General features: G+C 34.0%; 1 protein-coding gene across 5 annotated transcripts in view; it reads left to right on the top strand.

Moving 5' to 3' along the window:
- Positions 1-27,392, top strand: part of SKIC3 (SKI3 subunit of superkiller complex) — a 68,265-nt gene that overhangs the window by 19,033 nt on the left and 21,840 nt on the right. For all 5 annotated transcript variants that reach the window (XM_084882626.1, XM_084882627.1, XM_084882629.1 and 2 more), the window contains 22 exons: positions 190-330; positions 1,379-1,480; positions 2,092-2,231; positions 6,276-6,362; positions 6,447-6,550; positions 7,022-7,148; positions 7,707-7,886; positions 8,217-8,341; positions 9,250-9,503; positions 11,290-11,392; positions 14,010-14,186; positions 14,275-14,419; positions 14,587-14,665; positions 14,754-14,815; positions 14,930-14,986; positions 16,362-16,430; positions 18,050-18,124; positions 18,729-18,870; positions 21,583-21,676; positions 23,868-23,945; positions 25,580-25,704; positions 26,515-26,638. In XM_084882626.1, the coding sequence (XP_084738752.1) occupies positions 190-330; positions 1,379-1,480; positions 2,092-2,231; positions 6,276-6,362; positions 6,447-6,550; positions 7,022-7,148; positions 7,707-7,886; positions 8,217-8,341; positions 9,250-9,503; positions 11,290-11,392; positions 14,010-14,186; positions 14,275-14,419; positions 14,587-14,665; positions 14,754-14,815; positions 14,930-14,986; positions 16,362-16,430; positions 18,050-18,124; positions 18,729-18,870; positions 21,583-21,676; positions 23,868-23,945; positions 25,580-25,704; positions 26,515-26,638 (2,590 nt within the window). The remainder of the gene's footprint in view (positions 1-189; positions 331-1,378; positions 1,481-2,091; positions 2,232-6,275; positions 6,363-6,446; positions 6,551-7,021; positions 7,149-7,706; positions 7,887-8,216; positions 8,342-9,249; positions 9,504-11,289; positions 11,393-14,009; positions 14,187-14,274; positions 14,420-14,586; positions 14,666-14,753; positions 14,816-14,929; positions 14,987-16,361; positions 16,431-18,049; positions 18,125-18,728; positions 18,871-21,582; positions 21,677-23,867; positions 23,946-25,579; positions 25,705-26,514; positions 26,639-27,392) is intronic.

Genomic DNA, 27,392 nt, shown 5'->3' with positions numbered 1-27,392 from the left:
ATAGTTTGTCATGAATTATGTTTTTGTGGAGTAAGAGAGTTTTGACTTAGATGGGTAGAAATTTAAGGTGAAATTTTAATAGCCATTTCACTTTCTTTATTAAGACAGCTTTTGAAATTTAAGTTATGTAGGTTTTGGTGCTTAGAAATTTGATATATGTATGCTAATAACTTTTTCTTTTAATACCAGGAATCCTTACTGATGAGGGACAACAGTATTGTTGTAGACTAGTGGAAATGGATTCAAAAAGTGGTCCAGGCCTCATTGGTTTAGGCATTAAAGCATTACAAGACAAAAAGTATGAAGATGCTGATAGGAACTTAAGAGAAGGTAAGCATACAGTGGATAGCTTGTAACATGAGGTACTAGTCAGTAGGTATTTATCTTTGGCCCTTTCTTTAAGGAATGTATATTTAAGGTAGGAATGAAAAACAATAAACTAACATACTGGCAGTATGCTTAAGTTTGAATTCCAACTCTGCCACTTACTAATTTCAAGACCTTGGGGAACTTAAACTCTCTGTGTCTTCATTTATAAAATAGGGATAATATCTCCAGCCTTAATTTAGATGAGATCGGGCGCGTTCAGGGTGGTATGGCCGTAGACTCCAGCCTTAATTCAAATTGAGATCTGAATGACAAATACAAGCCTGGTATTGGAAGGAGCATTTCAGGTAAAAAAAAAAAAATTAAATAGCTGAGGGTGGAGGAAAGCTGGGCGTCAGGAAACTGCTTATGGTTTGGCCAGATTTTCGAATGAAGTATAGGAGCAGGAAGGGGCAAGAATTGAGGCCTAAGAGGGGCTTATAAACCTTGTTAAGCACCTTAAGGGCAGTAGGGAAATATTCTCACCACAATGAAGAGGATGCAGTGATCTGGGATAAAGATGATGGAGGTGTGATTAGTCCGGTGGTAGAGAAATGGATAAGTGCCTGAAAACAGTGTGGCTTTGTGACTGATTAGATGTGAGAGATAAGGGAGAGGGGGGCGAGTCTGATTTGTTTTTTGTTTTGTTTTGTTTTCTTTTATTATTTATTGTTAATTCTCACTCCTGAATATTTTTCCAATAATTTTTAGAGAGAGGGAGGAAGTGGGGGAGATAGGTAAGTAGGTAGGAAAGTAAAAACATTGATGTGAGAAACATCGGTTTGTTGCCTCCTGCACAGTCCCGGACTGGAACAAGGGATGGAACCTGAAACCTAGGTACGTGCCCTTGACTGGGGATTGAACCCGAGACCCTTCCGTGAGTGGGCCAATGCTCTAACAATTGGGAAACATCAGTCAGGGTGGGAGGAGTCTGATTTGGTGAGTAGTTGGTGGTGCCATTCATCCCAGTAGTTATGGAAACTAGATTTTGTGCTTGCTTTTATCCTTTTAGGGTTAAAAGAAAGTCCTTTCTGCACAACTGGTTGGTATCATCTGGCAGAAGCCCAAGTCAAAATGCATAGACCTGTGGAAGCTGTTCTTTCATGCAATCAAGGTATTCTTGACATGTTTAAGTGCGGCCAACCCTATTTCTTTTCATCTTCCAGAAGAAAGATAGTGGTTTTAAAAAACAGGTATAGCCTGGTGTGTCCTAGGGCTTTCACTGGTTCTTGATTCCTCTGATGTAGATAAGGAAGGAAAGGCATCTTGGAGCCTATTTGAATGGCATGGGATAGAAAATCACAAAGTGATTCACTGCTGTGATGCAGCTGGAGGCCCAGCCTCTGTAGTTGAGAAATAGTTCACTCTGGTGCATTCTAATTCAGCTTATTTTCCTTCTAGTATCCTTAATTTACTTCTTATAGATGCATTGGCTAAGGGCTAACCTTTGGTATATAGCAGATAGGGGTAGCCATTGTTTGTTTCAGGATGTTCAGTTTTATCATGTTATGTGAATATAAAGGTTTTAAATTTAGATCTGTTTTAAATTCAGATATTTTCATATGGAGATTAGGGAAGAATTTATACTTAGCTTTAAATTATTCTTCATGTATATTGCTTTGGCAATTTATTCTTATTGTAATGATAATTTTTTATATGTCCCTTAAAAGAAAAAAATATGAAGTGATATGGTTGTCTTCATTCAGATGTCCTTAATTTTGTCAGCTCTGAAGAACATAGATAATGTTGGTACGTCTGGTGGCAGTCTTCATCAGAAGAATCTTTGTCTTCGTTTGAAAGCAGAGGCTTTGATTAAACTCCCAGATAATGAATCTGCAGAGGAAGCAATTTATACTCTTGACCAGGTAGATTTACCATAGAATTTTCCCCTTCAACTTACTTAGTTTCCAATCAATGAGGAATCAATCACTTTTTCCTTACTACAAGTATTTACTTACATGAGTATTGTGTTAAAGGTATGAATTCACTTTTGTAAATCATTCACGCAATTGGAAACTCTACAAGTTACACATGTGCTTTTTGTTTAAGTACTTAAATTTTTTTTATATGATACAATTTCTCTCTTTAATTCTTGCTCTTATTATTCTTTTCTCTTTTTTCCCTGTTAGATTATTACTTAATTATTACTAATTTGGGATTTAAAAATTTTTTCTTACAGAAAATATTTTGTCAGTTACTGTCAAGAATAATTAAAGAGACTAATAGATTCATGGTAGAGAATGTTTATTTATTGGTTTTACTTAATAAAACCAATAAATAATGAAATTGATTTTTTAATGTTTTTGGTTCAAGCAATTTATAATTCCCTGGCAAAAAACCTAACTAGTAAATTATGAATTATAACAACACAGTGTCTTTATTTAGTAAATATTTTTGTCAGATAAAAGCATTTTTTAATCTAAAATTAAAATTATTTTACTCAGTATATTGTAAAGTTTTGACTTTTATTTTTTTTTATTTTTTATTTTTTAATAAGTTTTTATTTTTCATATTATTACAAATGTTCCTTCCCCCCCCCCCCCACCATTGCTCTCCTCCACCAGGTTCCCACCCCACCCTCTGCCCTTTCCCCTCTCCCCATTGTCCTCATCCATAGGTGCACAGTTTATGTTCAGTCTCTTCCCACGCCCCCCTCTCCCCTTTTCCCCAAGAATCGTCAGTTCACTCCCCTTCCATACCTCTGATTCTATTATATTCAACAGTTAATATTGTTCATCAGATTTTTTTAATTTCCTTGGTTTTTAGATTCACTTGTTGATAATTACGTATTTGTTGTTCATAATTTTTATCTTTGTTTACTTTCTCTTCTGAAAGAACCCCCTTCAGCAATTCATATAATTCTGGTTTGGTGGTGATGAACTCCTTTAGCTTTTTTTTATTAGTGAAGCTCTTTATCTGGCCTTCGATTCTGAGTGATAGCTTTGCTGGGTAGCTTATTTTTGGCTGTAGGTTCTTGCTATTCATCACCTTGAATATTTCTTGCCATTCCCTTCTGGCCTGCATGGTTTCTGTTGAGAAGTCAGCTGACAATCGTATAGGTGCTCCTTTATAAGTTACTACCTTCTTTGCTCTTGCTTCTTTTAATATTCTCTCTTTATCTTTTGCTCTTGGAATTTTAATAATGATGTGTCTCGGTGTGGTCCTCTTTGGATTCCTTTTGTTTGGAGTTCTGTGCGCTTCCTGGACTTGTAAGTTCTTTCACCAGGTGGGGGAAGTTTTCTGTCCTATTTCTTTCAGTATGTTTTCGATATCTTGCTCTCTCTCATCTTCTGGAACCCCCATAATTCTGATGTTGGTTCGCTTGAAGTTGTCCCAGGGGTTTCTTACATTATCTTCAATTTTTTGGATTCTCTTGCCTTCTAGCTTCTGTGGAGGAGTGTCTTCTGGTTCTTTATGTTCCAAATCTTTGACTTGATTCTTGCGATCTTCCCTTCTGTTTTTAGGACTCTGTAGAATATTTTTTATTTCAGACAATGTATTCTTTATTTCTTGTTGATCCCTTATCATTTCTTGTTGACTCCTTATTAATTCTAGTTGATCTCTTTTCATATCCTCATAGGCCTTATCCATCTTTTCTAGGAAATTCTTGAAAAACCTTATAAGCGTAGATTTGAACTCTATATCCAGATGCTTTTTGTCCTCCATTTCTTTCGTTTGTGATCTATTTTGTTGTCGCATTTCGCAGTTACAGATGGGGCGGGGTTTCAGGGTGGAGCCTGCAGCTTTGGCTTCTGTCAGCCCCGCCCTATGCGGGTCCTTCAGTGCTCGCTGCCGGCGCCTCTGAGAGAAAGGTGCCCTCGATTTTCGCCTGCTGCCAAACAGTCTATGCTCTCCCACAATGAGCCCGGTATTGGGGTTCAGTTCAGTTGGAAGTGGAGTTGGAGGTGGCGTTCACAGCAGTCTGGAGCCCCAGTCTCCTTCCCGTCAGGGCAATCCCGCGGCACAGCCGACCGTCCCTTCTCTGGGGGCAGTGTGCGCGCCTCCGGGACCTCCTTTCTCCGCTACTCCGGGTCCCGCCTTACAGCCCGGCTCCCTATGGCTGAGCCTGGGTCCCCGGGGTCTGGCCCAGAACTGAGGTTCAGAGCAGTCAGGGGCCCAGCACAGTCGGAGTTTTATCTCCTTTCCGCTAGGGAACGCCCGCCAGGCACTCGGCCTCCCTCCTCTCCGGCTCCGTCCTCTTCGCGTGCGCCGTGTGTCTCCATACCTTAGGCTTTTACAGCTCCTCCGAGCTTCCTTCTGGTTTTCTCCTTGCTTCTTGTTGTAGGATTTCCAGTCAGTCGACTTTCCTGTAGTTCTGGGTAATGTCCATTTTATATTTTAGTTGTATTTTATTAAAATTGTTGTGTGCGGCTGCAGCTAGTTGCCTACCCGAGCAGCCATCTTGGATTCTCCAAAACACCAGTTTTCTAAAGTTTTGACTTTTAAAAAGTCATTTTTTTGGTATACTTTAAAGGGCTTTGCATTTATATTATTTCTTTAAAATTGGCACAATTGTTAGCATCCTTTAAGAACCAAGTCCTAATTTTCTTATTTTCTACTTGCCTTCTGACCAACTGTGTTTGTGTGCACGCTCTGTAGAGGTCTTTCCAGTATTATTTTGTTACAGGGAAAACAAAAAGTTCTTTGGAGAACTGGTAGAGTCTGAGATAGAGAATGTACAAGATGAGCTCAGAACATCTTATAATGCTAGAAAGCAAGGAAACAGGATCCAGGCACTGTGTCAGAAGAGCTCAGGAACTAGCATCATGGATTTTCAATGGCTGAAGAGTGGATGTTTTGAGTACAAGTAACTGCAGTGAATTGAAAGGCACAAAATATGTTTACATCCATGTGTTCATGATGATACAAAAATAAATAAATAAAGCATCCTTGAAGGACGCTAAGGGACCAATTTTAAAGAAAATTACAGTAGTTATCCTGCTTTCCCTATATGAACTGTTCCTAAGAATAATCAAATAGATAAAGAGAGAAAGGAAAATTTCTCTTTGTTGAGTAATCCACAAAGGAATGATAGAATGAGAAAAATAATCATCATTTTTGCAGTCTGTAATGAATGACTCTATCTAGTCATCAAGTATGGATGGCCACTAACATCACGAAAAGACAGACAAGTAGACATAACCAAGTGTAAGGCCATGTGAGGTATTCTTGCCAAAACATCAAACTTGAATCAGGTCAAGCTTCTAGACCAAATATACAGAAGAGACAAAGGGACAGGTCAATACCATGACAATATCTTATGCAAAAAAAAACATTACAAGAAGCTGACAAATGGCCCATATTTTTCAACAGTTAAATTGTAATGGAGGGGGAAAGAAAAAGAGAGATGGAAGGGTATCCTAGAGATTAAAAGAGACTTAAGAGACCTCTTAGCTACTTGAAATATCTGTACCTTGTTTAGATTTTGATTAAAATAAATAAATTACTCAAATGGACAATTGAGAACTTTAAATACTAATTATTTGCTGATGTTAATGATATATTGGTTTTGTTTAAATGTATATAATGGTTGAAGGATTATTTAAAAATGAACTTAATTTTTAGTTATAGATGCTGAAATAGCAGGTAAAAAGTTAAAATATGTGGAAACAATCTAAATAAGAATGTGGTGAAATGGGTGGAGGTATAGAGAAGAAAAGATTGGCTTTGAGTTAATTTTGAAGTTGGATGATGAGTACATGTGGTTTTATTATACTCTTCTCTAATTTTTTTATGTGTTGGAAGTTTTCTCTAATAAGTTTATAGAGAATGAAAATGTTAATAGTGATAGAATTCCAGACGTCTGTGTCTTTATTCTGTGTTTCTCTATGGTCATTCTTTAGTTAAAGCAAATATTGCTGCATACTATTGAAGGAGATTTGTAGCAATTCTTTGCAATTACTTTCTAGGTTTCTGATGCAAATAATATCCCAGGACTTTTGGTTCTCAAAAGCTTGGCCTATCTGAACAAAGGCTCATTAAATGAAGCTTCAAAGGTCGGTTTTTTTCATTCAAGGTGAGATTTTTTTAAGAAGTTATTTTTTATTTGGATATGGAATTGACAGATATCTACTTTATAGATTATGGAAGACGTTCTCTCTTCTCACCCTGACCTAGCTGAAGCTCATGCCCTGGAAGCCTTTATTCATTTTACCAAAAAGGACTATGTACAAGCAGAAAAATGGTAAGGATATATAGATTGCTTGTAGATCAAGTCATATCTTAGTTTTTTATATTTTTCAAAAATTCAAAATAAATGGGCTTGATAAAGATCTAGTTTTATATAAATTTGATCTTGTAAGCTTTATTAGTATTTTTAAGAAATGTATTTAGCATATAACACAGTAACTATAAACATTTCCATGATGAGTTTAAAATGTGATCAGCTGATTATCGTATTCAGTAAGTAACCAAACATAATGTTTGGTGTGAACACTTAGCACATTGGTAGTGCTAAAGGCCATTGTGCTTTTTAAAGTTCCTGTTACTAAAAACAAATCATGTTGCTTTTTTTCCCCCATTATAATCTGAATCCTGAAGTAGTGACTTGTTTCAAAATCAGCATCCTTGAATCATTCAAACTTTGATTGCTTCAACTAGGAGTCTGCTATATCACATAAATTTTAATATTTTTTACTTCCCCTTGGTGATTTAGTTTTCAGAGAGCTCTTGAGAAAGATGCTGAAGTTGCTGAATATCATTACCAACTTGGGTTAACATATTGGTTCATGGGTGAAGAAACAAGAAAAGATAAAACTAAAGCTCTTACCCACTTTTTAAAGGTAAAATAAGTGCTACTTTTAATTCTTAATTGAAATGAATTCATTATAAACCCATAAATAATAATTATATAAGTTGTGTACTTGAAATTACTACTGAACTGATTTTCATGTTTCATCTTTCACACATAAGGTTTTGTGAGAATGTTATATGGATTTTCAAGGAGAAAATTGAATCATAATAGTTATTTATTTAAAAATCATGTGTGATGGAAATAAGACACAATTATCTCTGAAAAACAGTTTTTAGGTAATTTGCAGTGTGATTTTATGTAACTCTAGATGTTAAAGTCTTTCTTATTTTGACTAATAAAAGCAGATAATTTAAATTTCACATTTCTTTTAACAAAGATAACATTTTTACTCTTATACTAAGCAGTGACGGCTAGTTTTCATGTCTGTTTTAAATCTTATATTAGAGGGTTTTGGCATATTTTTATATATATTTAATAAACCTATTCCTTTTTTATTTTTTAATCTGTGTATTTACATTTTGTGCTTTTAAAGGGACCCTTCCAAACAAATTTTAATATTCTGTTGTTATTAATTTTTAATTGGAAGGCTGCCAGACTGGATACATATATGGGCAAAGCTTTCTGCTACTTAGGTCATTATTACAGAGATGTAGCAGGAGATAAAAACAGAGCTCGTGGATGTTATAGGAAAGCTTTTGAATTGGATGATACTGATGCTGAATCTGGAGCTGCAGCTGTTGATTTAAGCGTGGAGCTTGAAGAGATGGTATGTCTAATAACAAGCACACTTTTATCTTTTGTTTTATGTGAAGTGTAGAAATAGAAACATTTTTATGTATGTATACTTACAATTATTTTTATTATATTTTGTAAATGCAGTATAAATTATTTTGTCACTGTTTGTAGAGTACATTTTTTTCCTTTGGCAGACATTAAAATCCTCATCATTTATTGTTGAAACTGTAGTTCAGTGTACACCAGTGTTAGTTTAAAAAACCAGAAGTGGTAAATGGAAATATATTTGAATACTTTACATAAGTGTTCTGTATTTTTATGATATTTGATATCTCTAATATTAGTCCTTTCTTCTTCTTAGGAAACTGCCTTAGCTATCCTAACAACAGTAACTCAGAAGGCAAGTGCTGGAACTGCCAAATGGGCTTGGCTTAGGCGAGGACTGTACTATTTGAAAGCTGGTCAACATTCTCAAGCAGTGGCTGAGTAAGGCACCTTACTGTATTTAAACTCTGTTAAACAGCCTAATGGTTTCTTAAACTCCATTTGTACCCCAAATAAACTTTACAGGTTAACTCACGCCAGGTTGTGTTTTGAGGGAAGAAATAATAAAATTTATTTAAGGTTCATTGATTCTTATTATCTTCAAGGCACTGGAGTTGCAAAAATGGATTAAATAATGTCCTGTTGCTAAGGAGATAGCCAATCTAGTGAAGTCTAATAGTATCATACATATAGTAGGTTCTCCATAGAAATTCAAGGAATGATGAAAGCTGAGGCTATTACCTTTGTTCTCCAAATGACATACATTGTTTTCGGGCAGTGGAGACATCAGCAGCTTGAAGGGCATTTGGAGCAGCTCATTTTTAGTCATTTTGGTTTGAAATACACTTAAGGGTAAATAAAGAATGTATATTTGAATAAAGATAAAGCTGCTTCTGATTTATGTTAATATCTATAATATAGGCATTTAAAATATTTTCTGGAAATGGAATTTAATCAGAAATTTTAAGCATTATCCCTGTTTTCTAACTGTGATTATTTCTGTTTTGGTAGGATTGGCGTGGTTTGGAGATGAGGCATACTGAGATATATAGCTATTCTGGTAGGATAGGATGAAAATTTTCCAGGTAGTCAAAAAAAGAAATTCTGATTAGCACTTCTTAAAAAAAATTAGTTTATTCTTACTTATTTTGAATTTGTAATAAAATTTCTTAATATTAAGAAATATTCAAAGCTATAAAGGAACAGATATACCTGCTTTAAATAGCACTTTTACAAATAGAAGGAAGCATGGATATGTGTGATTCAGTTGAATTATTTTATATTTTTCCTTTCAGATGTGGAAGTAGTTCTATTACTTTTAGTTCTCTTACTGTTTCTTGAAATTTTAGTTTACAGGCAGCATTAAGGGCAGACCCAAAGGACTTCAATTGTTGGGAATCATTAGGAGAGGCATACTTAAGCAGAGGTGGCTATACTACAGCCTTGAAATCCTTCACAAAAGCCAGTGAGCTGAACCCAGAATCCACATACAGTGTGTTTAAGGTGGCAGCAATACAGCAAATCCTAGGCAAATATAAGGAAGCTGTAGCTCAATACCAGCTGATCATTAAAACGAAAGAAGATTATGTACCTGCTTTGAAAGGTAATTTTTTAAATAGCTCCTTTGATTTTTGTGATTCAAAAGTACAAAATCCATGAGTGAATTTCCTAAATGTATTTAGTAACTTGTAAAAAGGACTTCTTGCCTGGCTGGTGTGACTCAGTGGTTGAACTTTGACCCATGACCCAGGAGGTCACTTTTTGATTTCCTGTCAGGGCACAGACCTGGGTTATGGGCTTGATCTCCAGTAGGGGGCATGCAGGAGACAGCCAGTCAGTGATTCTCTCTCTTCATTGCTGTTTCCATCTCTCTATTCCCTTCCTCAATAAAATCAATAAAAAAATATTTAAAAGAAAAAAATAAGAGCCTGGCCTGCGTGGCTCAGTGATTGAGCATCGACCTATGAACCAGGAGGTCATGGTTCGATTCGCGGGCAAGGGTGGGCACATAGTCAGGGTTGTGGGCTTGATCCCCAGTGTGCGGCATGCAGGAGGCCACCGGTCAATGATTCTTTCTCATCATTGATGTTTCTTTTTTTTTTAAATATATTTTATTGATTTTTTTAGAGAGGAAGGGAGAGAGAGAGAGAGAGCCAGAAACATCGATGAGAGAGAAACATTGACCAGCTGCCTCTTGCACACCCCCTACTGGGGATGTGCCCGCAGCCAAGGTACATGCCCTTGACCAGAATCGAACCCAGGACCTTTCAGTCCATAGACCGATGCTCTACCACTGAGCCAAACCGGTTTCGGCTCATCATTGATGTTTCTATCTCTCTCTCTTACCTTCCTCTCTGAAGTCAATAATATATATATTGATATCAAAAAACAGAAAGAAAAAAGGACTTCCTTAGTCAACAGTTAGCATTCAGTATGAACCTCTGATAGTATTGCTTGTTATATAGATTTGACTTGTTTTATAACAGTCAGTAAATAGTAATATGATAGAGATTTAACCTTTAGACAAATATGATAGATAATGGATATAAAATGGATTTCTAAAACAAGAGTTTTCTATTATATCCTCAGTAGGTTAATAGATTTTAGTTATTTTGTAAATTATAGAAGCTCATTTTTTCAATTTTTAAAAAATTTTAGAGGCAATTTGTATTATTTTTGTAAGTATCTAAATCAATTTCTCCATAGATTACTTTAGTAAAAGTAAAAGATCATCATTCATATCTAATCAAATTTTTATTATAACTAATCAAAATCATGATATATGCTTTTCTCTACTTCCTTTTCCTTTTTAAAGAAACAGTTGAGATTTAAATCAGAAATAGTGTTGGGAATCATCAGGAGAGGCATACTTAAGCTAAGGTAGCCATACAACAGCCTTGAAAATGTTTGAAGTGACATGAAATTTAAGCCTTGAAAACCTTTTTCCTAATTTTTTAAAACTCAAGGAGAACTGACATTAATTAAATGTTTACTAAGCACTTGAGGAAATTGCTATTTCATTTAATCTTTATAGTATAGTTATATAGTTTTGAATATTTAAAAAAAATAAGATTTTGTTTTATAATATTAATAAGTAATAAAATGATAGAGCATTTAGGTAATATCCCCATTTTCAAAACTGATGTTTTAAGAGGTAACTTACCCAAAGTCAAGGGAATTCTTGGGTTCCATATGTAGTTTTTATTTTTCTAGTACCTGTTCACTCCAGTAAAGCCCTGCCATTTGAATTCCTTACTAAATATATGCAAGACCATGCTTTAAAATAATTTTTATAAAATACTATTCAGTTTTTTTTTCTAGAACGTGTCTTTAATATGCTAAGTATACTTTTTACATGTTTTAACAACTTCAAACTTACCTGGTTTTAGGTTTGGGTGAATGCCATCTCATGATGGCAAAAGCAGCTCTAGTCGATTATCTTGATGGGAAAGCTGTTGACTACATAGAAAAAGCACTGGAATATTTTACTTGGTTAGTATTATTATTATTATTATTAGTCATTGTGTTTATTTTCTTATTATAATAAAGCCAAATTTAGAATAAATTCTATTTAGAATAAACATTCTATTTGTATTTTGTTAGATATAGTGTCCATTATTCAGAATATCAAGCAAAGAATAACAGACAAACCAATTCTACAATATGTTGTAATATATATTGTATTAATTTAGCACTGGGGAACAGGTATAATTTCTTGCTCTCAAGTAGGTGACATGCTGGACACATAGGGGAAGGTGGGAAGGAAGAAACAGTGGAGCAGCAGCTCTGATAACCCTGGGTTAGTGTTCTTTCAGGAGGCCTGGGGATGTATCTAAAATTGGAATGAGCAGAAAATAGGGCTTCAGGTGCACCCTGTGCTTTCTTTCAGTGGTAAGAGCTTATTTTAGGCCTACTGATTGGGCCAGAGGTAAAGAGAAATGAATAATCTGATAGCTCCTGGAGAGAATCTGTGTAGGAAAAAAATGTGACTAATAACAAGAAAGGAATCAGAGAAATTTGAATAAATCTGATGTTTTGTTGAACTGAGCTGGGTAGAAGCGTTATTTGTGGTAAATGGCTTTAAAAGATCTACAAGTTAGACAAACATTTGAAGACTTTTGGTCTTCAACATCTTTCTGTGTGTCCCCTCCTTTCATTTCCTACTTGCCTTCTCTGTTCCCTCTTGATTTGGTTGCTCCAGGATTGCTTTGCTTTGAATATGAACCAAATATGAAATGAAAACTTTAGCCTTTTTCTCCCACTGATTTTTATTGCTACCTTTGAAGTCTCACATGATATAGCTCTTTCCAAAGACGAGGGTATTGTGAAGAAGGCACACTTTGTTGGAACTATATTTAAGAGTACATGGCGAACCTTTGAATGGTGATACTTGAGCTAAAAATACTGCCTTTCTTAGCTTGGGAAATTTTGTTCTGGGAAGCATGTAGCACGCACATCCAATTAAAAGGCGGTATTAAAACTTTTAAAATGATAACCCCACCCTGGCTGGCGTGCTCAGTGATTAGAGTGTCCCTTTGGGTCCTGGGTTCAATTCCTGTCAAGAGCATATACCTGGGTTGCAGGTTCCTCACCCTGGTTGGCAGGAGGCAACCAGTTGATGTTGCTTTCCCACATTAGTGTTTCTCCTCTCTTCATTCCCTTTCATTCTCTCTAAAATCAATGGGGGGAAAATCCTCCAAAGAGTATTAGTAAAAATCAGTGATAATCCCAAAATTTATATTTACTTCTGTATTTAAAAATTCACATTACCACAATTCTTACGTAAGTGTGATAGAAGTTATTTCATTTCTCAGATATTTTTTATTGAACTTAAAAGGAGATAAGTATATAGACTGTCAAAATTGTTTTTCTTTGTATCTATTTTCTTTTTTCATATTGTCAATTTTAGAAATTACGCTAAGTTATTTAGGCAAAGGAACTAGAAATAGTGTTGTCCTTCTTCCTGGTCATCGCAGGGGTTTTCAGGGATAACTGCAATAATTTTTCCAACTTCCCTGGAAGATACTTGAAAATGATTTTTTGGCTGGACTCCATGAATAGGAAAGGCTATGAAAAATGTTCCATCTGCTTGTCCATCTGCCAATAATATAGTTGTTTGTGATAGCTTATTATCAAAATTTGGCTTAACTGAAATTGCTGTGCTTTATTTATAAGATCTCAAAAAGAGAAAAATGAAATGTATAGCTGAGATTTTTTCTCTTTCTAAAAAGAACTTCCCTTTATCATCATAATTAATACTGCTATTTACTTTTTTGAGCTTGTCCATTCAGTAAATATGGGTTTTCACATTTTTTATGTTTTGATTTTTGGAATTGGTCTCAGAGAGTAAAAGTCCTTTGGACTACCAAATATATTTGGTATGTTATACATTTACTAGGCTTTTTTTTTTTTAAAGCAAAAACTTGAATTTATAATAATCCACTGTAAAACAAGAGTGTTAACAGCTTTACTGCTTGGTTATTAAGCAAACAAACAAACACAAAGAGCATAGTTTTTAAAAAGTCAATATTAAAAGAAATTGGTTCTGAAAGAATTAGTCATTTATTTATGTGATTTCTGCTACTTCTAACAAAAATAATGAAGAGTACCAAAAAAATATTTGTAAAGTTTCTGGTTCTTAACTTAAAACAATCAATTCTTTGCCTGGCCGATGTGGCTCAGCTCAATTGAGCATCATACACCAAGAGGTCACAGGTTCAATTCTGATCAGAGCATCTGCCCAGGTTGTGGGCTTGATTCCCACTGGAGAGCCAATCAATGTTCCATGTTTCTATCTTTTCCTTTCTCTCTCAAAAAAAAAAAAAAAAAAAAAAAATCAATAAAGACATTTAAAAAAATACACGAAACAATCAGTTCCTTCTCTTTCCTCTCCCCTTCTTCTTCCTATTAGGGAGGTGGTAAGGTATAATTCAGTTAGAAGGAATTTAGTAAATCATTCGCTGAACTTAATTAAGGAAGTAGATTTTAATCAGGATTGTATGTATAATTTTTCTGTTTTAATTGTATAATAAGTAATAATGAGGGAGGTAGTCTATACTTTTGAAAATTGGAAAGAATTACGCTTTTTTTTTTTCTTTTTTTTTTTCAGGGCTCTGCAGCATCGAGCTGATGTGTCTTGCCTTTGGAAGCTAGTTGGGGATGCTTGTACCAGTCTGCATGCTGTCTCAGCATCTAAAGTGAATGTTAATGTTTTAGGAGTCCTTCTAGGCCAGAAAGAAGGAAAACAAGTATTGAAGAAAAATGAGCTCCTCCATCTTGGAGGAAGGTAATTTACAAAGATTGCCAGATAATGACATTCAAATTGAATAAGGATATGATAACAAAACTTAACATCCACTTTTACATTTCCATAGGTGTTACGGGCGTGCATTAAAACTGATGTCTACATCTAATATGTGGTGTGACCTTGGAATTAATTATTATCGTCAAGCACAACATCTAGCAGAAACTGGCAACAACATGAATGATCTTAAAGACTTGTTGGAGAAATCATTACATGTATGGTTTTGAGAAATTTTTCATAAACTTAAAAAAATGAAGTGCTTTTCTGACAAATTTTATTGATAAAGGAAATAACTTTAGTGTTTTTACATTAACCATATTTATCTTGATATATGTACTGACATTCAAAGAGTTAAAAAAAATAATCTAACTTTATTTTTCAGTGTCTGAAAAAGGCAGTGAGACTCAACAGTAAAAGCCACTTATACTGGAATGCTCTTGGTGTGGTTTCATGTTATAGTGGTAAGAATTGAATAACACTTCAGTAATTTTAGAAGATTGCTCATTTCAGGTAAAAATGTTCAGTTTCATTAAATTCTGTATTTTTTAGGTATTAAAAATTATGCCCTTGCTCAACATTGTTTCATCAAATCAATCCAGTCAGAGCAAATTGTGAGTGTTCTATGTGTCTATCAATGAAAAAAGACTTTTTGAAATTTAGTGTGAATAATTTTCTGAGACTTCCATAGAGACAAGACCTAATTTTTATACATATATATATTTTAGAATCCTGTTGCATGGACCAACTTGGGAGTGTTATATCTTGCAAATGAAAAAATTGAGGTAACTGTGCTGACTGCTTTGTCATATTAAAAGTAAAGAACATTTTCTGTACCTGATTTCTTCATAATAACACAATTTCTTGTGGAGAAATAACTTCATACATTGTTATCTATCCAGTATGCTCTCTAATATGCTAGATAATTAATGATATTCAGTTTATGTTATTGAATAATGAATGTAAGATTTATTTTCCTTTCTATACCACTCAAGAAATTTATGGTTTTATAATTCTTTTGGTTTTTCATTTAGAGATTAAAACAATTCTATGAATTATTTGGGTGGTTTTTTTTGTTTTTTTGTTTTTATATCTATACATGTAAGGGGAGTCCCATGTAGGTGGTATTGAGGGTAGGGTGATGAAATAAGGGAGATGATTAGTACTCTCTAGCAGCTTAAATTTAACATTTTTGGGGTGATTTATATTTGGCTTTATCTGATGTTAATCCCTTTATAATCCAAATGCAATTTGTCATACTCAAACAGAGAATTGGGCATATGTTTGTAGGTGATGTTTAGAAGTTTCTATAAATCCACAGATAACATCTTTACTGTTTTGTTTCAGCCAGCATACCAAAACTCACCGTTTTAAAGTAGTGTTAGTAATATTCTTAGGAATACATTAAGTCACAGCAGAGATTGCTTTAGAAGATTGTAAATATAACAAAGAAAAATATTAATGTGGATCTTCGTATATATGAAAAAATTTATTTTTAAATTTAAACAAAGTAAGATCTTAATAAACCATGGATGTGGTTTTATGATAACATGATGCATTTGCCCATTAGTTTACTTTTTTGGAGGAAAAATAAGTCTTGTTTCCTGCCACACATAGATTATTGAGAAAGTGATAGGAAGCAGCATATAATGTTATTTTTTTGTAGCAGGAAAAAAGAATGACATGCAACTTAATGTGCCCAACTACAGTATCTTTAAAATCTCCTGACTTCTTAGCACAGATCATGTCAGCCACTCTTGTTGTCTAGTAGCAGTTATATATCTCAGACTTTGTTGGTTGTTGGAAGACTTTGTCTTCCTCCCAGCTAAGCTCAAAAAGAGGGGAATAGATACAGCCTTACTTACTTTCTTCAAACCTAGCAAATAGATGGGTAATTCGTTAAAAGTTCTACCAAATGTAAGGTGAACATCTATATGCCCTTTCATTGGGACCAGAACCCCTAACCCTGTAGAAAAATCTGTTGTACCCCAGGAATGCTCTGGTGGAGCACTGATTTAAGTGTTGCTAATTGTGTTTAAGCAATCATATACGTTGATAAGTCTCAGTTTTCTTATTCTCTCTATGATTTTTAAACATAGACAATTTAATATTAAATATATAAAATGACTTGATATGTTATTTTTTGTTTTTGTTTCCTAGCAAGCTCATGAAGCTTTCAAAACAGCTCAGTCCCTTGATCCATCTTATTTAATGTGCTGGATTGGACAAGTAAGATAACATTTAGTTATTAATAATCCTATTGACATAAATAACCTATTAATATAAGTGGTATAAATAACCTATTAATATAAGTGATAATAAGAATAACAGGTTCTTTGTATACATTATTTCAGTTAAACTTTCATCAGTTCTTTGAGTTGGTGGTAGTTGTTAAACTTTTTATAGATGTGGAATTGAAGCTCAGAGATCCTAACTAAGTATAGTGCCCAAAGTCCTACAGCTTGTAATGATTAAGCATTGATTTGGGAGGCTTTTAACCCCATCGGTCTGACATTATTATGCTTAAAGAATAAACCAAGAGCTATGTTTACTCCTGCCCCAAATGAAAATCTACAATATCATTTTGATTGTTTTCTCGTTTTCTGAAAAGTTTTTATAATTTTATTTGAACTTGTTTGTATAAGTCTGTTAACCCCTCTCCCCCCAAATTTAGATTTTTTTTGTACTGCCAAATAGATATCAAGATACTTGGTTAGTGATATGAGTCTGTCACTGATTATTTTTTTCATTTTTTTTAACCTTAAAAAAATTGCTGGATTCAATGTTCTCACCTGAAAAAGAAGGGGATTAGAAAGGGTAGCCTCTAAATCCTGTGTAGTTGAGAAATTAGTAATTGGTTTTTTTTTGTTTTGTTTTGTTTTTTTGTTTTGTTTTGTTTTGTTCAGAGAATAGTAGAGGCATCACCAATATCAGAAAATTATTAATCTAAATTATTATTAATAATTTTTATTGTACTTTTAACTCTTGGGTCTAATTCTAGCTAATTGGTGAAGAAACCAAGTTAGCAAGGCAAACTTCCTGTTCCCTTAACTGTGGTAGCATGTGGGAGCAATGGCATTACTATACTAATCTCTATATAAGTTATTAGACACAAGGGCTAAAGAATTTTCATTTCTACCTGTTCCAAATGTCTCAGTGCTCTAGGTTGATTCATCTTAGATGTTGTCAGAAAAACATATTTTTCAGATATTTTAGTTCTTAAAAATAATTTATTTCAGGAAATAATAGTAAATTTAATTAAAATAGTAATAATAGAATTGAGATTTAATGCTAATTTTTAATAATATTAGTAATAAATGATTAAAAAACCCTGATTTCTTTAAAAGATAGTCTTGAAAGTAATTCTAACTTATTACATAGTCTCATAAAGTCAATAGCACAGGTATACTATTTAAAATTCTGAGGCGGTTTTAAAAACAAACATATTGTGACTCTACCCCATATCTCTGGAAACTAGGGGAGAGGACCTTCTTTTAAAAAAGTTACACAAGTGAATCCGAGCTGACCCTGTGATTAAGAATCCTATTCCAGACAAATACCAGTATGAATCAATCAAGGGTGAGAGGGGAGGGAGGAGGTTGCAGATGGCATTCTGAAAGCATTTGTCTGCTTAAGGTCCAATTTAATAAGTCATTCTTGTCCTCTGAGCCATGGGAATATGGTAGACAAGACTGAACTAGAAATTAAATTTGCTTTTAAGCACAGCTTTTAAACGTTTGCTTTTTCCAGTTTCATTGATGATAATGATGATGATGGTGATGATTTGATGATGATGATGATGATGATTACTCCTTTTAAACATGTTAGGAACCTCTTTTTCTTCATAGGCTCTTATTGCAGAGACAGTTGGAAGTTACGACACCATGGATCTTTTCAGGCACACCACAGAACTCAGTATGCACGTAAGAATTTGAGCATTCTTCTTAGGATTCACTAATGAGAAAAGTATTATCTTTGTTGAGAAAATGGATACTTAGTGGTATCAGATGTTAATGACAGCACTTCTCTCTCCTCTTTATTCTTTCTCAAAAGCAGATAAGCTATCTTTAATTAAAGACATCAAGATCTGATGAAATGACATTGGTATTCAGTAGGTACAGTAGTAGTCTTGTAGAGTAGAGACTCTAGAAAAAATAAATATAAGATGAGTACTAACTCAGTTGATATTCCTAGATTATTTATGAAAGTGTTTTACGATTCTTTTGATTGGTAATTATTACTTTGACCTATGGGAATGGTGCTGAAAAGCAGCAAACTAAGCCATCAGGCGGGACTCTGTTGTCTGCACTTAATTTATCCCATTTGATTCTTCTGCTTAGGGTTGAAGCAAGACTTAAATATGTTCTTAGCTGTATTATTTCATAGTGACCCTGTAAAGGTACTTAACAGTTAACTTAAAACTAAGGTGTGCTATTTATTGTATTGAAGTGCATTGTTTCATTTCTTCATTTTGTATTGATATATTTATTACTCTATGTCCACTTGTTAACTTTGGCTTTTTTAAAGACTGAGGGAGCAATGGGTTATGCATACTGGGTCTGTACTACATTGCAAGATAAAAGCAACAGAGAAACAGACCTGTACCAGTACAACATCCTCCAGATGAATGCTATCCCAGCAGCACAGGTTGTTTTGAGTAAATACATAGGTAAGGCACCTGTTATATGATGACAAGATATTTTAATAACTGTTGAAATAATTTAATGAATTTTTAAAATTAGTTAATTATAAATTAAATATTAGTGTTCCTTAAGCCATGAATTTGCCTTTTCTAACCCAGTGGCCAAGCAGTCTACTTTTTAAACTTTAATAAAGACTTTGAAGAGGGATGAAACGTTAGCTAGTGATTCAAGATAAAAGTGATTTCCATGTTGTACTGGAAACATTTTGGAGCCTAAAGGGCCCGAGTTGCTGCTATTCTAGCTCTGCCATTTACTTTAGCTACAGTCTTAGGCCAAGTATTTTACTTTTCTTAACTTCTTTTAACCTTGGAAAGTAGAGATAACAGCACCTGGGTTGTAGAGATGTGAGAATTAAATGAGATAATGTGCTTTAAGTTTCAAACCCAGTGCCTTTAACCTCCCACTTTAATACCTGATTTTTCTTTAAGATACTGGAAAAATACGTTTAGGCCTAGGAAAAGGATAGAATGGTGAAGTTTTATTAACCATCTATTATAATAATTTCCTTTCCATAATAAAACTACTATTGAATTTTAATCTCCCCTCTATCATTTAGTAGCCATAATAAAACCCTGAGCATGTTACCAAATTGAATTTTAGTTAAACCCTACAAAATGTGCAGAGTAACTGACATACTTTACATGCTCAAGAAATGTTAGTTTTGCTAGTATTTTTTTTTTAAATCTTTTGACAAAATTCGAATAATGAAACAAGGCATTTAAGCAGGAATATTGGCAGTTGAATAACAAAGAGTCAAATAAATTGTGAAAAGCTGAAGAGAAAATGCCTCATCATAGATATTGAATGGTTATAATATCCATTGAGCCTGGGGCACTTGAGAAGAATGCTATTATTTTAAAGTCAGCACTTTGGGGCATTCACATGTTATTGGTATGCTAAAACGAATGAATCTAATGAATACCTAGAGCCTCTGTGAAAGCATATGATCAGAAATTTCATTGATAGGTTTCCTTACAGAATGGGTAATATTTATGAAGGATTTAAATCTAGAGTTTTCTGCGAAATTCAGATTACTAGAGCAACAAACAAATCATTTCCTGAGAGTTTTACACAGTTACATTTTTAACTCCATAGTGGAGTCATAATGATAACATATTCACTTAACAAATTCAACTACATGTGCTTAGCCATAAATGAATAAATTAGGAGAGAAAAGAGGGAGAGTACAGTATCTCCATCTGTCCTGCTGGGTGCTTCAGGACGAGCAGATGAAAGGCACGCTCTCCTTTTATTCAGTTTGACTCTATTTTGGTGCCCCTCTCCTTGTGTGATAACTTGAGGATTTTTCAAGAATAACTTGACTGTGATTTTCACCTTATGCTTTGATGTTAGAATCTAAACATCATATAATGTAATATGATTTGCCAGGGCTGACCAGCAGCCCCTGAACAGCAGATGAACAGATTGCTTCAACACAGTTTCACTGTGAAAGAGAGGGCTAAGGTATGGCCTGGCCAAAGGGACTAGGCAGCCTCAATTTCCTGCCTTGTTAGCCTTTTATTGCGGTTTTTATCTTTAGACTAGAGGCCCGATGCATGAAATTTATGCAAGAGTAGGCATTCCTTCCTCCAGCTGCCTGCATTGGCTTCCCTCTGGCACCCGGGACCCAGGCTTCCCTCACAGCCCTGGCTTCATCCGGAAGGTTGTCCGGAAGGATGTGCAGTCTAATTAGCATATTATGTTTTTATTATTATAGATACAATCAGTAAGGTGAGCAATCTTGGGAGGACACATGTGTTTACATTGTCCTCTAGGTAAGGGTATCCAGGGATTAAGGATAAGGATTCCAGTGAGCACCTGGGGGTCTGCATGTGCACAGACTTGTTTGGAAAAGTTAAGGAGTAATTAGGGGTCCCACCTTCTGCACTCCCTTAAGTCTGTATTTCAGTAAACAGGGCAGGTGGCCTTCCACACACTTCCCCTTTATCAGAATATCCTTCTTATAAACTTTCCAATCAAGTCTTGTGTGCTCTCCAACAATGATTATACCTTATGCTTTATGTTAAAATATAACCATCACATAAGCTATGATATGATTACACTATATTTTGTTAAATAACTTAAGGGATTTGAAGGCCTTCTTAATATAGCTTTTAATTAGATGTTTTCTTTGTACATCATCAGATGCATGATCTTTTTTGACATGAAAATTTCAAAATACTGCATTGGCAATACCAAAGTCATCATCTGTTTCTAGTGTATGGTATTGAGTTATTTTTTAAAAACATACATAAAATTGGAACACAACCCCTAAGAAAAATTAATCCCAGGAAGGTTCACATGATTGGCTGAAGAACTTAATTTTCCTTATAAATCAAATGCATAGTTTTAACATGAGGTACATTTTCAAGTTATTATATCATTAGGGATAAAAATGGTTAAACTTTAAAACATTTAAAGTTTAACTATAAATGTTACTGAATAATTTGGAAGAATTATAATTTGTAGTAACTATAAATGTTACTGAAAAATGTGGAAGAATTATGAAATAATTTACTGGCATTTTATAGTCAAGATAATCAGACTGCTATTCTTAATGCCAAAGATTTCAAGAGCTAATCTGTTGTTTAAAATATTTAAAAATTGAAAATAAAATTGATATCTTACAAACACAACTATTATGTACATGTAAAGAACAGGTATTTTTTGATTTCCAGAAAGAATTCCAAACTATGCTCCAGCTCTAACAATGTTGAGTTATTTGAATGAACATCTACAGCTAAAAAAGGAAGCAGCAGAAGCACTTCACAGGTAAACTTTGCCTTTAACCGAGATGCCATCCTTATATGTTAGTGGCCTTTTTTTATTTAGTCTCACTCTCATAAAGAAGGTACTAAATAATAGTTTTAATTTTTTCCTAATATTTATTATTATTACATCTATGAGGGTGAAAATACGCAATTTAAATTTTGAGCTATATTTTGGTTTTTGTTTCTTAACCTCAGAGAGAGAGAGACAGAGACACTTAGGGGGGGGAGAGAAAAGGAACACCAAACTAAAAAACCCTCAGATTCTGTTTTAGAAAAATCCATCCCTTTAGACTGTGTCTAGCTTTATTAAATACATGTATTTATTCAGAGAAGGAATCAGAACATTATTTATTGTTTGAGCCACTTTAGTCTATATTTACCCATCAGTAAATGTTTGTTGAACTGCTGTGAATCAAGCAGTGTCCTTGGCTCTGGCAGCTAGCAGTGAGCTAAAGCAGACACAGGCCCCTTTTTCATGGAGCTCCTATTCAGGTCAGGGAGACACATGATAGGCTAGTAGGTCATCTGTGATGGTAATAATTGCTAAGAAAGAAAATCAAAGCAGAGAACCAGAAATTACAGAGGCAGGCAGTGAATTTGAGGTAGGTTTTAAGAAGGTGGGTTTAATAAAGAGGCAAATGAGGCCTGGCCTTAATGAAGCCATTTGGTTGTCAGGACAAGAAAACTCCAGGCAGAAGAAACAATAAGAGCAAGTACTCTGAGTCAGGGGTGCACTTGGCATGTCGAAGAAACAAGGACATGTGTTCAAGTGCAGTGACCAGACAGGACAGTAGGAAAGGAAATAAACAAAGTTTGATTCTCTGCAAATTATTTGATTCTTGAATAAGAAAATAACTTGATCTTGTGAGGACCAGATGAAAAGTTAAAAGACCTGGTTGCTGAACTTCTGAGGTGCCCCCAATCTAAATAAATAGATTTTTAGAAGAAGTCGTGTTAGATTTAAAAGAAGTAATTGAGGTTTCCTAAATACTTTGCCATTTTTTAATGGATCTCTCTGTAGTGCAAAGAAGTAATCGCTAGATGGTACTGAAGGTTATATAATGAAGTTATTTTTCCAGGTGTAAGTGAAGAGGATTATGAAAAACCACAATTATATTTCTTTCCCTGTCACAATAAACTTACCAGTAAGCAAACAGTATAAATATGATAGAATACAACAGTGAGCAGGATTTTTAAACACAAAACTAGAAATCTTAAGAGTGCTCACTACATTTTGGGGTACATATTATAATCACACATTATGAATCTGATACTGGTTATACCGTTAGCCTAAAATGGCAACTCCAAAGTCACTTGGGTATGTACCACTCCTTCATTACTGTGGTTTTTGCCTTAAACAAGTTTTTGAGGCTTGAAACTACAAGTTAGGTATTAAATCTAACCAGAAATATAGTTTTTAATATAGTACTGTCTCTACAATACTCTCTCCTAGACTTCTCTGGCTAATTTTTGTTTTTCATGTAAATCAGGGGGAGTAGAAGCTTTTCTTGAGTGTTTCTTCCTGGTTAATCCTTTGTAAACAGAAAATAAAATAAAATATTACTAAGTATTTCATTCCTTTAGTTGTTAAACATTTCCCTGCTTGCCCAAAGGGGACTGTTCAGGAGAAGGTAAAAAATCCGGGCTGTTAGCATGTTGGTGAATTAATTCAAGCCTCTGAGGACTCCTTGTAACACTTTCCTTTCTTTGAAGTCAGTATTGCTCACATATGTTTCTGTATATAACCATTAAAGGCACATGAAAGCATTTCCTGACTTCCTAACTCAAACTACTATTATATAAATATTTTAGAGTGTTTCTATATAGTTCTAATATGTCAGAAATTAAGACATCAACATAGTTGTTTTCCCATCCTTAGATTAAAATTTTTGGAATATTTAAAACTGTTCCTTAACCTGAGAGAAAGAGAGAGAAAGGGAGAGAAAGAAAGAAATGATTTCACTTATAAGATTTACTTTGCTAAAGTAATTTTCCTGGCAATCTAAAATCTTAAGTATTAAGTATTCTTTTGTGGTACCAGTTTAATAAAGTGTGAATAGGTGTTATAACTTAGCATTAAAGAAATAGTGGAATTAAACAAAAGCAAAAATCTGTAGATTCAATTAATGAAGAAGGGTGAAAAAATGCTATTGCATATAAATAACTTAAAATGCCTTTTTTTTTTTTTTTAGGGCAATTTTGTTGTTACAGAATGCAGAAGACCAAATTAGTTATCATGATGCAATTAGAAATTATGGCAGATTGTTATGGTAAGCATGTTTTTCCCCCATTAATTCTGTGACCTACTTGATATTTCTGGTGAAAGCTATGGAACTAGTGAGGTGATGCAAGTTTCTAGAGTAGTGGGCTGGTGACATTCCCCCAGGATACACAATTCCCACAAAGGCAGGCTGTGTTAATGGTTTCCTGTCCCTGGACAATACCTCACCCCAGTGTGCTTTATGAGGAGCAGGTTTAGAACTGATGGCTGTGGACTACAGAAGAGAACATTTGGAAGAGAGGCAGTTGCTGTCTCTAAAGTAAAAGCCTAATTAATTGGAAGAATTGGATTAATTCTGATTTCCTGTATATTTTTAAACAATTGATGGACATTAGGAATTCAGAAACATTCTGAATTCTTTTGAAATAGTCCATAAAAATTTCTGAGTGTGTGCATTTGGTGAATGGAGAGCCACATAGCTTCCTTCAGATTCTCAAAGACTTCTTCCTTCAAAAGATATATATTTTTTAAAAGATTAAAAATGAACCAGTTTAGAAGTATTGTCCTTAGAAGAGTAAGAGTTCAGAAACATTGTTTTTTCTGCTTTGTCAGAAAGACACTTTCATGAGAAAGAGACAAAGCATATGGGGTTTTATGGAACTAAGGAGAAAGCATGGAATCACTGAGTACCCTTACAAACAACTTTTCTTAGAAATAATAAAAAGGTGCTTATTACACTTTGAAAAAAAAAATGAACCAGTTGTTTTAGAGGACAGAACTAGGACCACAGAATAGGTGTTATGGGGTAAGGTTTTAGTTGAGGCTAAGGAAGCATTCCTCAAGTTGAGAGCTGCCCCCAAATTGAATGTATTTATTCATAAACAGTCTAAAGTAGCACTCTTACCTTTATCAAAATATTTATCAAATTTGACTTTATTGATTTTAAAATTCTTCCACCTTTGTAAAAATTTTATGAAAAGATTTCCAATAACACATTAAAAATAGATTATGGCTTCTGGTTATAGTGATGGATACTAAGTAAGAATATCAAATATAGAATTTCTATTCCAGGTGATGGCAGTTTCTCTTCATTTTATATAAGCAAAAAAAGTTATTTTCTGTTATTAAGAAGTATTACATTTAGTATCAGATAAAACAGATTTTTTACTTGTATACCTATTAAGTACAGAAAAGAGCATGTATAGTTTTATTTATGGAATTTTAATGTTTCTTTCTATGTGCTCTCCAAACAGTGTATACAAAGGCTAGATTTGATTCTGACTAAGGAATTTTTTTACTTATTAGGCTTGTCCAAGGTTCTAGAGCTCCATACTTATAGGAATAGTATTTAATGTATTAAACTTAAAAATACATTAAAATTGAAATTATTTTTTATAATTTTGGATTTTAATTCGTTTGTTTTTTAAAAATACTTTGCACTTTAGAAAACTAATCATATTCACATATTATTTAAAGGAAGCAAAGTGTAAAGTTAAATCCCCTTAGTAAGTCCCATGTGAAATAAGTGATATGCTTTTTATGTTAAGTCCTTTCTACAGTTTTAACTCTGATAGATGAAGTCAAGTCATTAGAAGAAATGTGGTATAATAATATCTCTATATTTTGATGATGTAAGCCAGAATTATTTTTTATGTTAAAAGTAAGTTTTGTTTTGTTTCTTAGTTCCATTGGTGAATATGATAAAGCTATCCAGGCTTTTAAGTCAACACCCCTTGAAGAGTTAGAAGACATCATAGGTTTTGCACTGGCTTTATTTATGAAGGGTCTGTATAAAGAGAGCAGTAAAGGTGAGTATGTTGCTTAAAGCTGAAGATCACATCTTACTTTTCCAGGGTTCAGAGGAATTTGATCACAATGACCTACGTAAAGAAAGATGTAATATTGAGCTGGGGGTACAGGTTGCAATGTTTATAAACATCTGCTTAGGAGTCAGAACAATACTAGGAACTTTTTATCTGTTTGTCAGTTAGAAGGTTATTATGAGGAATAGTCCTTATAGCAGTGTTATTAGCTGTGTTTTATTTTCATTATTTAGACAAGGAAACTGAGCCCCAAGATCACTTATGGTTGACATGAGTGAGCATTTGAAAGCAGGTCTTTACTACTTTACAGTGCTTAAAAGTAAATTTCTGATAGATGAAGATTTCAACCATTGTTAATAATAGTATATTTTGGTTTCTGCAAAGGTGCTAATTGAGTGCATTTTCACATATATGGGCCGAACCTCTGTATGTGAAGCTCATTGTAAAGATCTATTTGGAGTCGCTGGTCTGCACATGGAGTTTGGTGCTATCTCTGTGGCTGCCGGCCTTTACTTGTTTTGAAGATGGTGACTAAGACCCCTCTCAATATTCTGAAGATAGAAATTAGAGACATCATATAATAATCCCAATGTTAGCCCAGAATCACGTTGGAACAGCTAAACCAGTTAGATTATTACACATTTTTTATTTCATCTGCTTGAAAACAAGAGAACAACAAGATGTAGTTTAAGTTAGATCTTTTGAAAAATAGAATTAGGAAAGGAAAAATCTGATAGATTTTCAATCAGGATTTCTTTTATATTGTTTTCCTTTGTTTCCAACCCTATATAACAGCCTATGAGAGAGCCTTGTCTGTTGTTGAATCAGAGCAAGACAAAGCCCATATATTGACAGCTATGGCAATAACGGAGTATAAACAAGGAAAAATGGATGTAGCCAAGACATTGCTGTTTAAATGGTATGTGTGGTTGACGTAAAGAGTTGATTTAACATGACTAAATACTTAAATAATGGTTTCAAATTTGGAGCCATGTAAAATGAAGATCACAATGCTCTAGGAACTGTTTGGTGAACAAAAGAGATTAGACCCACCTGGTTCTGAACTGATGGTCACCGGTGGAACTAGAGATCATGGCTTAATTCTTAGTCCTGGATCCATCCAGTCCTTCAAAATCATCCTGTGCACTGTTCGTTTGTTTGTTTGTTTACTTACTCATTTACTTCTTCATTTTTTAAAGGAGTAATTTATCACCTGATCTAGTAGAATCTTAAAATTTAATGAAGCCAGTTGTAACTGTCTTGTTTTTTACCGCTTGCATCCCCAAAGAGATTTTTTTCCTTTTTCAAGTTAAAGTTGAGTCTTTAAAAAAAAAAAAATGCTACCAATATAACTTGTATCTATTTCTATATTTTGGGCATAAGTTAAAAATAACAGCCAATAATATATATGGTTATTCATATAGTATTTTTTGACTTCGGATTTTTTTTAGAAAGTTAATTTAATTTTTTCAAAAACAATAGGTAATTAAGATATGCTATTAGACAGTGGTTATCAACTAAGTGCTTTATTGGCATTTTTAGTGGTACAAATACTCATAGTACAGAATGGTTTCCCCATTGCAGGAAGAGTACATCTCTCTCTCCCACCCATTAAATGCTAAGGACACTCCTTAATCATTGTAAAAACCCAGAATTATCTCTCTGCGTTATTT

Source organism: Pipistrellus hanaki (genome assembly GCF_964339955.1).
Source record: "Pipistrellus hanaki genome assembly, chromosome: 4".
In the NCBI taxonomy this organism is placed as follows: Eukaryota; Metazoa; Chordata; class Mammalia; order Chiroptera; family Vespertilionidae; genus Pipistrellus; species Pipistrellus hanaki.
The sequence above is the reverse complement of the archived record's forward strand: the minus strand, read 5'-3'. Positions and strand labels throughout refer to the sequence as shown.